The sequence below is a fragment of the Anabas testudineus genome, chromosome 18 (genome assembly GCF_900324465.2).
Source record: "Anabas testudineus chromosome 18, fAnaTes1.2, whole genome shotgun sequence".
NCBI lineage: Eukaryota > Metazoa > Chordata > Actinopteri > Anabantiformes > Anabantidae > Anabas > Anabas testudineus.
Window position 1 is genome coordinate 3,188,100 of NC_046627.1, and position 13,155 is coordinate 3,201,254.

Below are 13,155 nucleotides of genomic sequence, written 5' to 3' on the forward strand. Positions count from 1 at the left end.
ACTAATTGAACCTCTCTTGCTGACACTAGGTGACACTGGAGAGTAAAAACTTCCTTTACTGGAATAAACCTGTAAATCTTTTGTGAGAGTTAAAGGACATAACCTGATAAAAAATAACTCCAGGTTCCTCAAAGTAATACTGGAGGTCTGCACTTTAACTAATTAATTTATTATATCTGGTTCCACTGATGAATATACCTACAGTAGCTGTTACAGGAGGAGGTCTTTCTAAATGGTTATTCTTTCCAGGTCATATCCTCATTCCCTGCCTTATTTTTCAGTATGATGCAGAGGCAGATAATCTACTTTTAAGTGAGTGAAGTTTAAAAATAGTATTTTTTTTTAATTAATCTGCTGTAGTGGAATTTTCAAATGGTCAGATAAAAAAAGGCGGGGAAACTATTAAACGTTGAGTTTTAAATTCCACACGCCAAAACAAATTGAGGGTGTGACTAAAACAGTGAGTGGTTAAGTTACACTTTGAGTAAAACCAATGGAGTCGGATAGTGAATTAAATGCAGTGTTGAGGAACTTATCATCAGCGTCTATATGAATGTTACAGTTTCCCTCTACAATGACTTTATCTGCACTGAGAAATCAGTCACACTAAAAGTCTGAAGTTTTACTTAGACCCTTTAACCTCTCTGCTGTTTTTTTCTTATCTCCTTCAGTCCCAATAACCATCACAGTAGAACCTGGTGAGACTGTCACTCTGCCATGTGAAGATTCCAGGGAACGTCGTGTCTATGCTGTAAAGTGGATCAGATCTGACCTGGATCCACAACATATATTTTTCTTCCCACCTGTTCCTGACTTTTTTCAAATGTATGGTGGTCGAGTGCAGCTGAAGGAAAGGGAGATGAGGATTGGTAAAATGTCTTTGATTCTGAGAAATGTCACATTTAATGACTCTGGAACATATGAGTGTCATGCTTGTTATCGACCCACAAGACCTAGGCTCGTCAGCATCATCCACCTGGATGTTTGTCTACCAGGTGATTTAGTGTGTGTGTGTGTGTGTGTGTGTGTGTGTGTGTGTGTGTGTGTGTGGATCAGAGTTGAAGCTGCTTCCTGGTTGTTGATGTGAGAGTGAAACATCACAGATCAGATGTTGGTGTTGATGAGACTTTGTAGAAAACAGCTGGTATGAGTGATGGGATCAAAGTGCAGTAGATAATGTTTAAAGAGATCTGACACAGTTACAGTAGTAGTAGTAGTAGTAGTAGTAGCAGTATAGTACTATATAGAACAGTATTTATTACAGTGAACTGTACCTGATCCAGTCTCAGTTGAATCAGTCTCAGAGAAAACACTTCACACCTAGACTATATATTGTAAGGAACTTAACCGTTAAAACAGCGGATACATTTTACCTTTAGGTGTGGACAAACCACAGGTAGATAAGATTGCAGCATTACGGTGTCAAAATGTTGTCTGTAGCTCAATGGATGCTCTTGTTAAAATTACTGTACAGTACATTTAGAGTTAGATTTCAAAACGCTATGTCAGACAGACACTGACTCTGATTGGCTGCTGTTGAACTGAAGAGATGAACTCAGACTCTTTAACCTCTGTGCTCTGTGTGTTTATTGTTTCTCAGTCCAGATAAACCTCACAGCTGAACCTGGAGACACTGTCACTCTGCCATGTCGAGCTCTCACACACAACACCACTGTCAGCACTGTAAAGTGGATCAGACCTGACCTAGAGCCAGAAGACATCTTTTTGTACCAGGACAGCTGGTTAGTTCCAGAACAGCAGCATCCATCTTATGTGGACCGGGTGGAGCTGAAGGACCATGAGATAAAGGATGGAGACGTGTCAGTGATTCTGCAGGATGTGACTGTTAAGGACACTGGGACATTTGAGTGTCACGTTGTCTGGAAAGAAACAAAACACAGACTGAGCATCGTTCACCTGGATGTTAACTCAGGTAAGTTTCCTCAGTGTCTTTCTCTCTAGCTAACAGGCTAACAGGATAACTTTCACTCTACTCTGATTTTAGTCATTATCTAACCAGGTGTGTTTGATTTCTTTGCCTCCAAAGTCCAAACTCCAGCTGATCTAAATCTGTCTGTGGTGAGAATCCTCCTCCACCTGGTGGTGTTCTGTCTGTTCTTCATCTCCACTCTCCTCATGGTGTCTTTATATCAATGCAAACCCACAGGTAACTCTGAATCAGTCACTGACTCTCTGTCCAGGTCTCCAGGTTGAATTAAAACCATGTGATGACTAAATTATCTCATAATCCTGCAGGAAGCAATGAACCTGTTTCCATGACGATGTCTCTGTCCAACCGAGGTGGGGAGGACTTGGACGAACAAGATGATTATATCATGGATGATTTCACCATTGAGCATCGTTTCTGAGATCAAGTGTAAAATGTCCATTTTCTGTGTGTTATGTTTTTCTTCTTATCTACTCTTCATTCTGTTTTTTGTGTGAGACTGTTTGATGGTTACTGGAACACAGTTAGTGGGGTTTGTTGACTTGTAGTATAAATTTAACCACCAATGAATTTCTAAACCTGACACATCAACACCATAAATACTATTGTCGTTTATCCACTGTCTCCGTCACTCAGGAGTAATTTTATAAGTTCATCATCAAGTTATTGGTAGATTAAATTGTATAATGGATACAGTCTTGTTCTTGTTTTACTTTGAAAGTTCCTGTCATTTCCTGTCTTTTCCCTGCTTCAACTCCATAACTTTATTTCTAATCAGTCTAATTACTTTTACCTGTGCCTTCCCCTCTATAAGCAGCACCACACTCTCCTTCTCTTTACCAGATTGTCTGTTCTTCTTTCAGAAGTGACTCTCCTGCTTTTATTGTTTGTGTATGTTTGCTGACTCTGACTCCTGCTTTTTTCTCACTTGTCTACCTGAACCAACTATGTCTTTTCTTGGCTGTAAATTCACTTTTATTTGTATAACGCCAAATCACAACAGAAGTCATCTCAAGGCACTTGACAGTGTTTAGGGTTTAAGGAAAAAATATATAGAAAACCCAACAATCCCTTTTGAGCAAGCTTTGGGCAACAGTGGAGAGGAAAAACTCCCTTTAGAGCAATGCTTCCCAATTATTTTCTGTTACGCCTAGACTCTTGTTTTCAGTGGCCTGGTCGTTATAAAATTGACTGCACTGACAGTGTCAGTCGTGACCTCACTTAATTCAGAGGAAATGTGTCTTGATGCCAGTTATTCTCTGTGTATAGCACAGTGTGTCCACTCAGCATTAGGTGAGGCCTTCTTGACGAGTGCCTGAAGTCGTTTTGAATGCAGTTCTCACACTTTAGCCCATTGTCAGTCAGGAAGCAGTCCAGCATTTTGATTAGGTCTTCAGCTGTGATTCTGTCTCTGACATATTTACAACAAAGCAGATCCTGGTGTCTCTTAAGTGTTTGTTCACTGCATGTCACATCTCCTGCTCCGTGCTGTGTGCGCTTGTTCAGTGCAAAAACCCTACTTCCTGTGGCAATAAGAAGCATGTTCCTGGGGTCACACACGCCCCCCTGGTATCACTTCGACCCCCCCAGGGGGATGAGCCCCACTATTTGAGAAGCACTGCTTTAAAGGAAGAAACCTCCAGCAGAACCAGGCTCATAGTGGGCGGCCATCTGCCTCGACCGGTTGGGGTGAGTGGAAAGAGAAGAGAGAAAAGAACAGCAGGCAACAAAAAAGAACAACAATAAACAGCAAGAACATTGGGCAGGTGAACTGGATTCTGGAGATGTACAGCTCCAGGCCGAGGATACCTGCAGAAAAGTACAGAGAGGAGGAGACAGAGAGGAGGAAACACAACTAAAAGAGAGAGAAGACACAAAGTTAATGACATGAAATGGTAGAATTTGAATGGATAGAGGAGAAAGGAGAGAGGAGAGGAGCTCAGGACAACAAAGGTGGGAAGAGGTTTACAAGTCCACATAAAGATATTTTACAGTGGTAGAAACCTTTCATTTAGCATTACAAAGAGATTTACTAAGGAGACATGTTACAGTTTTTGTTTTGTTTTTTTGTTTTCATTCACACCTTTGTTGTGAAGGAGGCTATTTATCAGATATAGGATACTGAGCGGTTTCAGAGACGTGCATTTCTATAAAAAAAGTTAACACATTTCAATACTTGCAACAAAATATGTAGACATTTTTACACTGCATATATAATATCACCATCATCATGACCTTTAGCTGCTAATGAACCTCACCAGCCACCAGAGTAGGGAAGTGAGAAAGAGCTGAGGCAGAGTGACACATTACTGGTTTGGATCTGCACATGGGCTTATTTGAGTTATTCCGTCAGAACCTCCTTGAACCTGCCTTTTCAGCCGATTCAGCTGTTTGTTATCTAGTGTTATTGTTAGTAGTTATGCTTCAGTTATCAAGATTCCTGCTTGTTCTCTCTCTCACCTGGTCAAACTCATGCCTCTGCTCCTCAACCACTTCCTGCTATGCCCATACATGGACTGACTCTCTCTCTCTTGTTGTTGTAGTATGACAGAAGTAACTTGTTTGGTACTTTAACCCAATCTCTCTCAAAGTTAACCTACACGTTTTTGTACCTAAACCTAACCAGGTGTAAATGTTATAACAAAGGTTGAGTGCATTATGTCACAGAGTTTACTAGAAAATTGAGGAGTGGGTTTACAACACGCTCTCATATCTGTAGGATATGATAATATTCAATGCAGGTGGCTTTTTTCCAACAGATGCAAAAAACAACTATGGCAGAGTTGGTAGGGCAGTCGTCTACAAACCCCAGGGTTGATGGTTCGACAAGAAAGAATTTCCTTTAGTTAAGAGGATTAATAAAGTATCAACATAATTAGCTATGAATATGCATATTTACTATTATTTATTTATGTAGTGTTGTGACTGACTGCTTGAGGCCCTCCTTCCTGTAAAGCAGTATGTGGGCAGGTCCACTGTGAAATAAAGTCAGCGCTATAAGAAAAGGAAGGACACTTGTGGTTCCTGCATCAACTGTTTGTTCTCATGGCTTTATCTGCGTCATATGTGACTTTCTTTACATGTTTGTGGATCTTCGGTCCAGCAGCAGATCAAGGTAAAGTATGTCTGCATGTACTCAGACAGCAGCTTTATGTGCTACAAAGGTTTTAGACCTCCTTAGAATCTCAGTCATACAGACCAGTTGCTGCTAAATATTCAACAGAGGAAGTGTTAGTGTCAGTGTTAAATCTTATATGTACTGAATTACTAAATGTACTGTTGCATGAAAAGTGATGACTTTATTTCTAATTTCCTGGTTTACCTTCACCAAAATCCCACATATTAACAAATGTAGTACTTAAGTGAATAAAACAAAGTCAATATATTTCATTTCTTTATTGAACACACCAATTAAATAGAGTGACAGTGGAAAATGTGAAAGTGTTTTATTATCAGTTGCTTGTTTCCCACAGATTTTAACCTGCTAGTTTTTAAATGTGTGTTCTTAGCTACAACAGCTGCAGGTTGTGGTGAGAGAGAAATGTAGAGGACTGAGAAGCTGGTCAGACTCTGATCAGCTCTGTAGAAGTAGCAGCTATAAATATCTTTGTCAGTTCCCGTTCTTATTTCTTCTTATAACGTCTCTTGCGTTTCATGGTTCTTTGTGTAAGAAATACATGAGGAAATTGGTTGTTTCTTGTGAATTAAATCACCTATTAAAGCAACATTTACATTTCTTAAGTGATATTTTATACCCATGAGTTTTAGGTGAAGTACAAATAAAAGGTTTTGTCTACAGTTCTCTCTCTCATGGTGAAGTTGTACTGATGTTTAAGTGTGAGACCAGCTGATTTCTCCTGGAGACTCCACCATGTACACTATCAGAGAAGCAGCATTTACACCACATTGAAACTCAAGCACAGTTGTCATACATGATGTTAATCGTGGTCATGAATACAGTTAGTCAGCTTGTTTTAAGTAATCAGACAACGGTTTGCTGGAGGAGAAACAGAAACACTTATCATCAGTATCTGTACTGGTTAAACTAAAAGTTTTCAATCTTTTTCCTGCAATTGCAATACTTTCTATTTGAGATCAGTAAAGATTCATGGGATTTTAACAAACAAGATATTTTCAGCGTGTGACAATTTTTCTGAACATCGTTGTGGCGATGGTCAATGTGTACCTAAACACTTTCTGTGTGATGGAGACGATGACTGTCGAGACAGGAGTGATGAGTTCAACTGCAGTGAGTAAATTTACAGAATGCAACAACATAATGTGTGGAGTTAATTTGTACTGTGATTATTTTTTAGATTTGTAAAGCCTCCATTGGGAATTATCAGCAGTAAAGTTTCATATAATGTTTGATAGTTTTTGAATTTTATTAAAATACTGTATTCCAGTCTTCATGTCACTTTTCCAATCAGACTTATACACGTTAATATATGACTGACAACAACTGTTTCCTCACCATCATTTTTGTTTTTTTCACATGTTTATTGATCTGAAGCTCTGGGATCTGAAAGTAAGAGGTTATTCTGAGTCATTTTTTACATTTAACACTGTAACATGTCATTATTACAAATACAGCACATTTCTTAGATATTATCAGTAGAAATATTCTTAAAAACATACTTAAATAAAGAGTTGACATTAATGTAACTTGTGACCAACAATTATTGAACAAAGCACTGCAGACAAGTGATTGGATGAATTGGAATCAGGATTCAGTGTGTGACATGGCTGATGTACATCGATGTGGAGAAGGTGGCTGTGTACCCAAAAGCTATCTGTGTGATGGAGACTATGACTGTATGGACAGGAGTGATGAGTTCAACTGCTGTAAGTTACTTTAGAGAATGCAAAAATACAGTGTGTGGAGATTGAGTTTTTATATAATTTACCAAAACAATATACTGTAGAGAGGTCCTGTTTACGGCTTCTATGACACAGACTCATTGAACAGCTTTAGAGGACACAAGAAACATCACAATATCTGTACTGGTTAGACTAAAGGTTTTAAATGTTTTACCTGTGATTGCAACACTTTAGTTTCCCCTATTTGAGATCAGTAAGGATTTATGTGATTTTGACAAACATTGTGTTTTCAGTGTGTAATCTGACTTTTCAACATCGTTGTGGTGACGGTCTCTGTGTACCCAAAAGCTATCTGTGTGATGGAAGCCATGACTGTCTGGACAAGAGTGATGAGCTCAACTGCTGTGAGTAACCGTGAAAAGCATAAAAATAATTTATGTGGTGTTCAATTATACTGCAATTATTTTTTGGTCACTTTTGTATAACTTATTATGATTGATTGGATTTTTTGAATGTTTACATATTTGTTTTTGTTCTAGAAAGAAATCACTGAGTCAGGATCTCAGAGTTGTATTAATTCTTATTATAACTTATTCTGTGAACATTGTGACAACATTCAGGTTGTCAATCATTTAACTCAAACATTTACTACAACTTTTACTAGAACTGTAATGACAGTCAGTTTCAGTCCAAAGCCTAAAAACCTGTTTGATGCTTTAGACAGAGACAACAATAAATGATTGACAGCATAGTGCTATATAATAATAATATAACAATAATAATATTATAGTGTCATATTGGAATTTGTGAATATATCTATGAGACTGACTGTAGAGCTGCTGAACTTTAATTTAAAACGTAAAAACTCCCTTTACTGGAATAAACCTCCAGCAGAACCAGGCTTGGTGTTTGTCTTATGTGAGAGTTAAAGGACATAACCTAAAAAAATAACTCCAGGTTCCTCAAAGTAATACTGGAGGTCTGCACTTTAACTAATTGATTCATTTGATCTGGTTCCATTGATGAATATACCTACAGTACAGTAGCTGTTACAGGAGGACGTCTTTCTAAATTAGGATAGTCACCTTCTTTCCATCTTTTCTGCTTTAAGCTATAGATTTGTGAATTGTACCATGGTGCTTCCTCTGATTAATTGCCTACTTTTCCAAAAGGATAAAAGTAGCAAGTACCATAAATAGCATTATTAAACAGATAATCTACTTATAAGCTAGTCAGTTTTGGTGACTGCCCTCCACTGTGTTGGTACAAAGCAGTGTAATTAATAATACAATGAATGATCTGATTTAAATTTGGAAACATTATTTTCTGAGAATCATCTAATTTAATGGAAGTTTTAAATGTCAAAAAAAAAAAAAAAAAGATTTGGGTTAAAAAACTGTTCAACTTCAACAGAGTATGTCAAAACACATTGAGGGTGTGATTAAAACAGTGAGTGGTTTAGTTACACTTTGACTAAAACCAATGGAGTATGACAGTGGATTAAATGCAGTGTTGAGGAACTTAGTATCAGAATCTACATGAAAGTTAAACTTACCCACTATGATGAGTTTATCTGTACTAAGAACTAAATCAGAAAGTCTGAAACCTTAGTCAGGAGTCTTACTTGGGACCTTTAACCTCTCTGATCTCATTTTCTTCTCTCCTTCAGCCCAGATAACCATCACAGCAGAACCTGGTGAGACTGTCACTCTGCCATGTGAACAGCCTCACACCATGATTTTTAACGTAAAGTGGATCAGACCTGACCTGAATCAAACAAATATAGTTTTCTCCCCAACTGACCCACACTATATCTTCATGGATATTGAAGATGACTATAATTTAGAGCATCAGCATGAATCCTTTAAGAACCGAGTGCAGCTGAAGGACAGTGAGATGACGGATGGAGACATGTCTTTGATCTTGAGAAATGTGACAGTTAATGACACTGGAACATATGAGTGTCGTGTGTCAGGACACAGATCACGACGTGTCAGTTCTCAGTTCATCCACATTGATTCTCTGTACACATCTTGGTTTATCAGGATCATCCACCTGGATGTTCGTCCATTAGGTGAGTTAGTGTGTGTGTGTGTGTGTGTGTGTGTGTGTGTGTGTGTGTGTGTGTGTGTGTGTGTGTGTGGATCAGAGTTGAAGCTGCTTCCTGGTGAGTGAAACATCACAGATCAGATGTTGGTGTTAATGAGACTTTGTAGACCCAAGACAACATAATTATTCAAATAGTTTTCATTCATTAAAAATGTAGCCAGGCTACTCACCATAATTACTTAGAGTTTGGCTGTTGATGTCATCAGGAGTGAAACTTGTTTTATCTTTGAAGTACCTGAAAGTCTGCACAACCTGTTGTACCTCAGTCCAGATAAACCTCACAGCTGAACCTGGAGACACTGTCACTCTGCCATGTCGAGCTCTCACACACAACACCACTGTCAGCACTGTAAAGTGGATCAGACCTGACCTGGAGCCAGAAGACATCTTTTTGTACCAGGACAGCTGGTTAGTTCCAGAACAGCAGCATCCATCTTATGTGGACCGGGTGGAGCTGAAGGACCATGACATGAAGGATGGAGACGTGTCAGTGATTCTGCAGGATGTGACTGTTAAGGACACTGGGACATTTGAGTGTCATGTTGTCCAGAAAGAAGCAAAACACAGACTGAGCATCGTTCACCTGGATGTTAACTCAGGTAAGTTTCCTCAGTGTCTTTTTCTCTAGCTAACAGGCTAACAGGATAACTTTCACTCTACTCTGATTTTAGTCATTATCTAACCAGGTGTGTTTGATTTCTTTGCCTCCAAAGTCCAAACTCCAGCTGATCTAAATCTGTCTGTGGTGAGAATCCTCCTCCACCTGGTGGTGTTCTGTCTGTTCTTCATCTCCACTCTCCTCATGGTGTCTTTATATCAATGCAAACCCACAGGTAACTCTGAATCAGTCACTGACTCTCTGTCCAGGTCTCCAGGTTGAATTAAAACCATGTGATGACTAAATTATCTCATAATCCTGCAGGAAACAATCAGCCTGTTTCCATGACGATGTCTCTGTCCAACCGAGGTGGGGAGGACTTGAACGAACAAAATGATTATATCATGGATGATGTCACCATTGAGCATCATTAAGTGAAAAATGACAATTTTCTGTCTGTTATGTTTTTCATCTTATCTACTCTTCATTCTGTTTTTTTTTGTGTGTGTCTGTGTGTGAGATGGTTGATGGTTTGATGGTTACTGGAACACAGTTAGTGGGGTTTGTTGACTTGTAGAATAAATTTAACCATCAATGAATTTCTAAACCTGATACATCAACACTATAAATACTATTGTTAGGTTATGTGTGATTCTTAACAAATATTATTCATTTAATCACTGCTTTTCCATTTGATCATTTGTACATTACAATAAATAAATGTATTGATATTTCTCAAAAAAATTTTGAAATCCAAACACTGAGTTTAACAAACCTTCTATATTTTGTTGATTAGCTTGATCTGTGTGAACATTTCTCAGTGTCAACATGTGATGTGTTGTATTCATACTATTTACAGTCAAAGTAAAATAAAAATATTTGCTAATTCTTTCTCTTTTTTATTTATATTTTTCCTAACATGTCCCAACTTCTCCAGGTTTTTATGACTGAGAAATTGTAACATGTGATGAACAACTTAAATTTAACCTTATGTAACTTTATGTTCTACTTTACATTTTTAATTCTCACTATGGGAATAAGTGAACTTGTTTGTCGTCTATCTCCTGTATCTGTCACTCAGTGGTTTAAAAATACTCACAGTGTAAAAAAGGTTCATCATTAGGTTATTGGTAGATTAAATTGTATTATAGACACATTTGCTTTTTGTTTTATTTTGAAAGTTCATTGTCATTTCCTGTCTGTTAATATGTAGCTCTTCAACAACAATTGAATCAAAATCAACATCATAATAAAAACAGAAAACTACTTCTCTTACTTATGTTGTGTTAATGTGCTCCCACCTGCTGGTCATATCCAGGCCACAGGTGAGTTTCAGCTTCTCAATGAAACAATGGAACATGTCTACAGACAGATGGCAGTACTGTACATACTGAATGAAGACCAACAGTAAACAGCAGTAGTCTAACTTTAGTTTCTGTTTAGATAATATTTTATCTAGAACAGTTTAATCAAAAATCTCCCATTTAAAAATAAAGTAACAACAATTAAAGTACAATAAATTAATAAAAAGCAGTGCAACAGTAACTTTCTAACAGACTTCGTGACCGTCTGCCTTTACACAGCACATTGCTATAACTACAAGAGACTGACTGACTAAAATAAAAGTACAGGTGTAATGGAAACAAAGAACTCATCTCATAACATGATTAGTGTGAAGCTGGAAATTAAAAGGGTCATAATAAATGCTATCAGCACATATGCCCTGAAAGTAGGATATGAAATAGCAAAAAGAACATTTCTCGAGTTGAAAAATGGTGGAGGGTGTACCGAAGGAAGAAAGAGTGGTTATTGGAGTGGACTTCAATGGACATGTTGGTGAGGGGAACAGAGGTGATGAGGAGGCGATGGGGAGGTGATGTGTCGAGTAAAGGAATAGGGAGGGGCAGACAGATTTAGCAAAAAGAGTTGACATTGATATGGCAGGTGAATCGAAAATTAAAGAAAGAGGAGCACAGACGTATAGATGATGTGTAAGATTGTGGGAAGATGTACACAGGTAGACTGTGTTTTATGCAGAAAATTGATAGAGCACTTCTAGAAAATACAGACTGTAATGTGGTGACAGTGGATAGTTTAGCTAGACAGAATAGGATGGTTGTTTGTAAGATAACTTTGATGGTGAAAAATAGAAAGAGTAGTGGAGGCTACACTGACAACAGAGATGACAGTAAGTCAGTCAGTGAGCAGCAATAGGATATGTAGGAGGACAGGATGACAGGTGTTAGGTCTGTGGTAAGAACAAAGGAAGATGACATTGTTATTTTTAGGGTCTGTAATTAGCCTGAAGAGATGGAGCTGCACACTGCAGAGAAGATGAAAAGAGGAGCAGGAAGAAGTACATGTGTGTAAATGAGAAAGAAGGTGGAGAAGGTGGATGAGGTTAAATACTTAGGGTCAGCTGTTCAATGTCATGGGGGAGTGTGTTAGAGAAGTGAAGTAGAGATACAGGCAGGATGGAGTGGGTGGAGGTGAGTACCAGGAGTGATCCATCATAGAAGAATGTCTGCAATAGTGAAAGGGAGGTAGCTGAGTTAAATACATGCTGTTTGTTTTTTTTTTTTAGGGGGAGGGTATTTATCAGAAATAGGATACTGAGTAGTTGCAGAGATGTGTATTTGTATATAAAAGTTGATGTAATTTTAACCAACTGTACAAAATACAGAAACATTTTCACATTCCATGAATAATATCACCATTATCATGACATGTAGCTGGTGATAAACCTCACCAGCTACCAGAGTGAGGAAGTGTGAAAGTACTGAGGCAGAGTGACACATTACTGGTTTGGATTTGCACATTGGCTTAGTTTAATTTTAGTTCAGGAAGAACCTCCTCGTTTTCCGCCGATTTAGCTAGATCGTGATTTGAAACACGCACAGAAACAGAAGTAGAGTGCATATAGATGAATGTATTGATATTTACAGTATTTACAAAGGAAAGACAATAAACTCCAATAAAATAATCAGTCCATAAGCCCACCAGGGCAAAAGTCCATGGCACAGAGACTGCATAGGCCTCAGGAGGACTTGGTACGCAATTGGGAGAGAAGGCAACAGCGCCTGTAGGGCTGTCAGCTCTCCTGGGCTGGTTCTTTCGGCCCAAGGCCTAGTGGAACATCGCCATATCATAGAAAGAAAAGATTCCTGGGCTAGGATAAGAAACCTGGCCAGTTCCCGGTTGTAATATACCTCATACAGCACAAACAAGGTATGTTTGCAAATGGCCTGAGACATCTACAACTGCAGCAGCTCCAAACTTTCTTACTCCACCCCTAACAATGAAGCGCCGACATATTTAAATAGCCGCAAGTTCCTGCGAAGTCTCGTGGCAAATCCCGTGAGAAACCTTGCGAGATTTTAGACGGCTGAACTAGGATAGCCTAGAAACGGCTGGGTTACACCCTCCCCTCTTTTAGTTTATGTACATCCCTGTTGCATGCATAACTACAGGTTCGGGGTAACTGTGCACTCTGCAGGTGCACGACTGAGAACCTTAGTGTAGGTATCAGATAGGCCTTTAAACACAGCCTGGAAAACCGAAATTAATGGGTTACCCAATACTGAATATTGCAGTCGGCTTGGTGGTTGACACTGCCGAGTAGAGCGTCTGAGGGACCAGCAGGCATGTCAACAGAACCAGGATTTGTAGCACGTACTGA

At 38.7% G+C, this 13,155-nt stretch overlaps 1 protein-coding gene across 1 annotated transcript; it reads left to right on the forward strand.

Moving 5' to 3' along the window:
- The first annotated feature begins 4,977 nt into the window (after positions 1-4,977).
- On the forward strand, positions 4,978-10,682 carry LOC113168699 (G-protein coupled receptor GRL101-like). The gene is made up of 9 exons (XM_033326658.1): positions 4,978-5,063; positions 6,087-6,197; positions 6,462-6,476; positions 6,641-6,793; positions 7,063-7,173; positions 8,439-8,843; positions 9,145-9,477; positions 9,592-9,711; positions 9,801-10,682. The coding sequence occupies exons 1-9, from the start codon at positions 4,994-4,996 to the stop codon at positions 9,908-9,910; spliced, it is 1,428 nt and encodes a 475-aa protein (XP_033182549.1). The 5' UTR covers positions 4,978-4,993; the 3' UTR covers positions 9,911-10,682.
- The last annotated feature ends 2,473 nt before the right edge of the window (positions 10,683-13,155 follow it).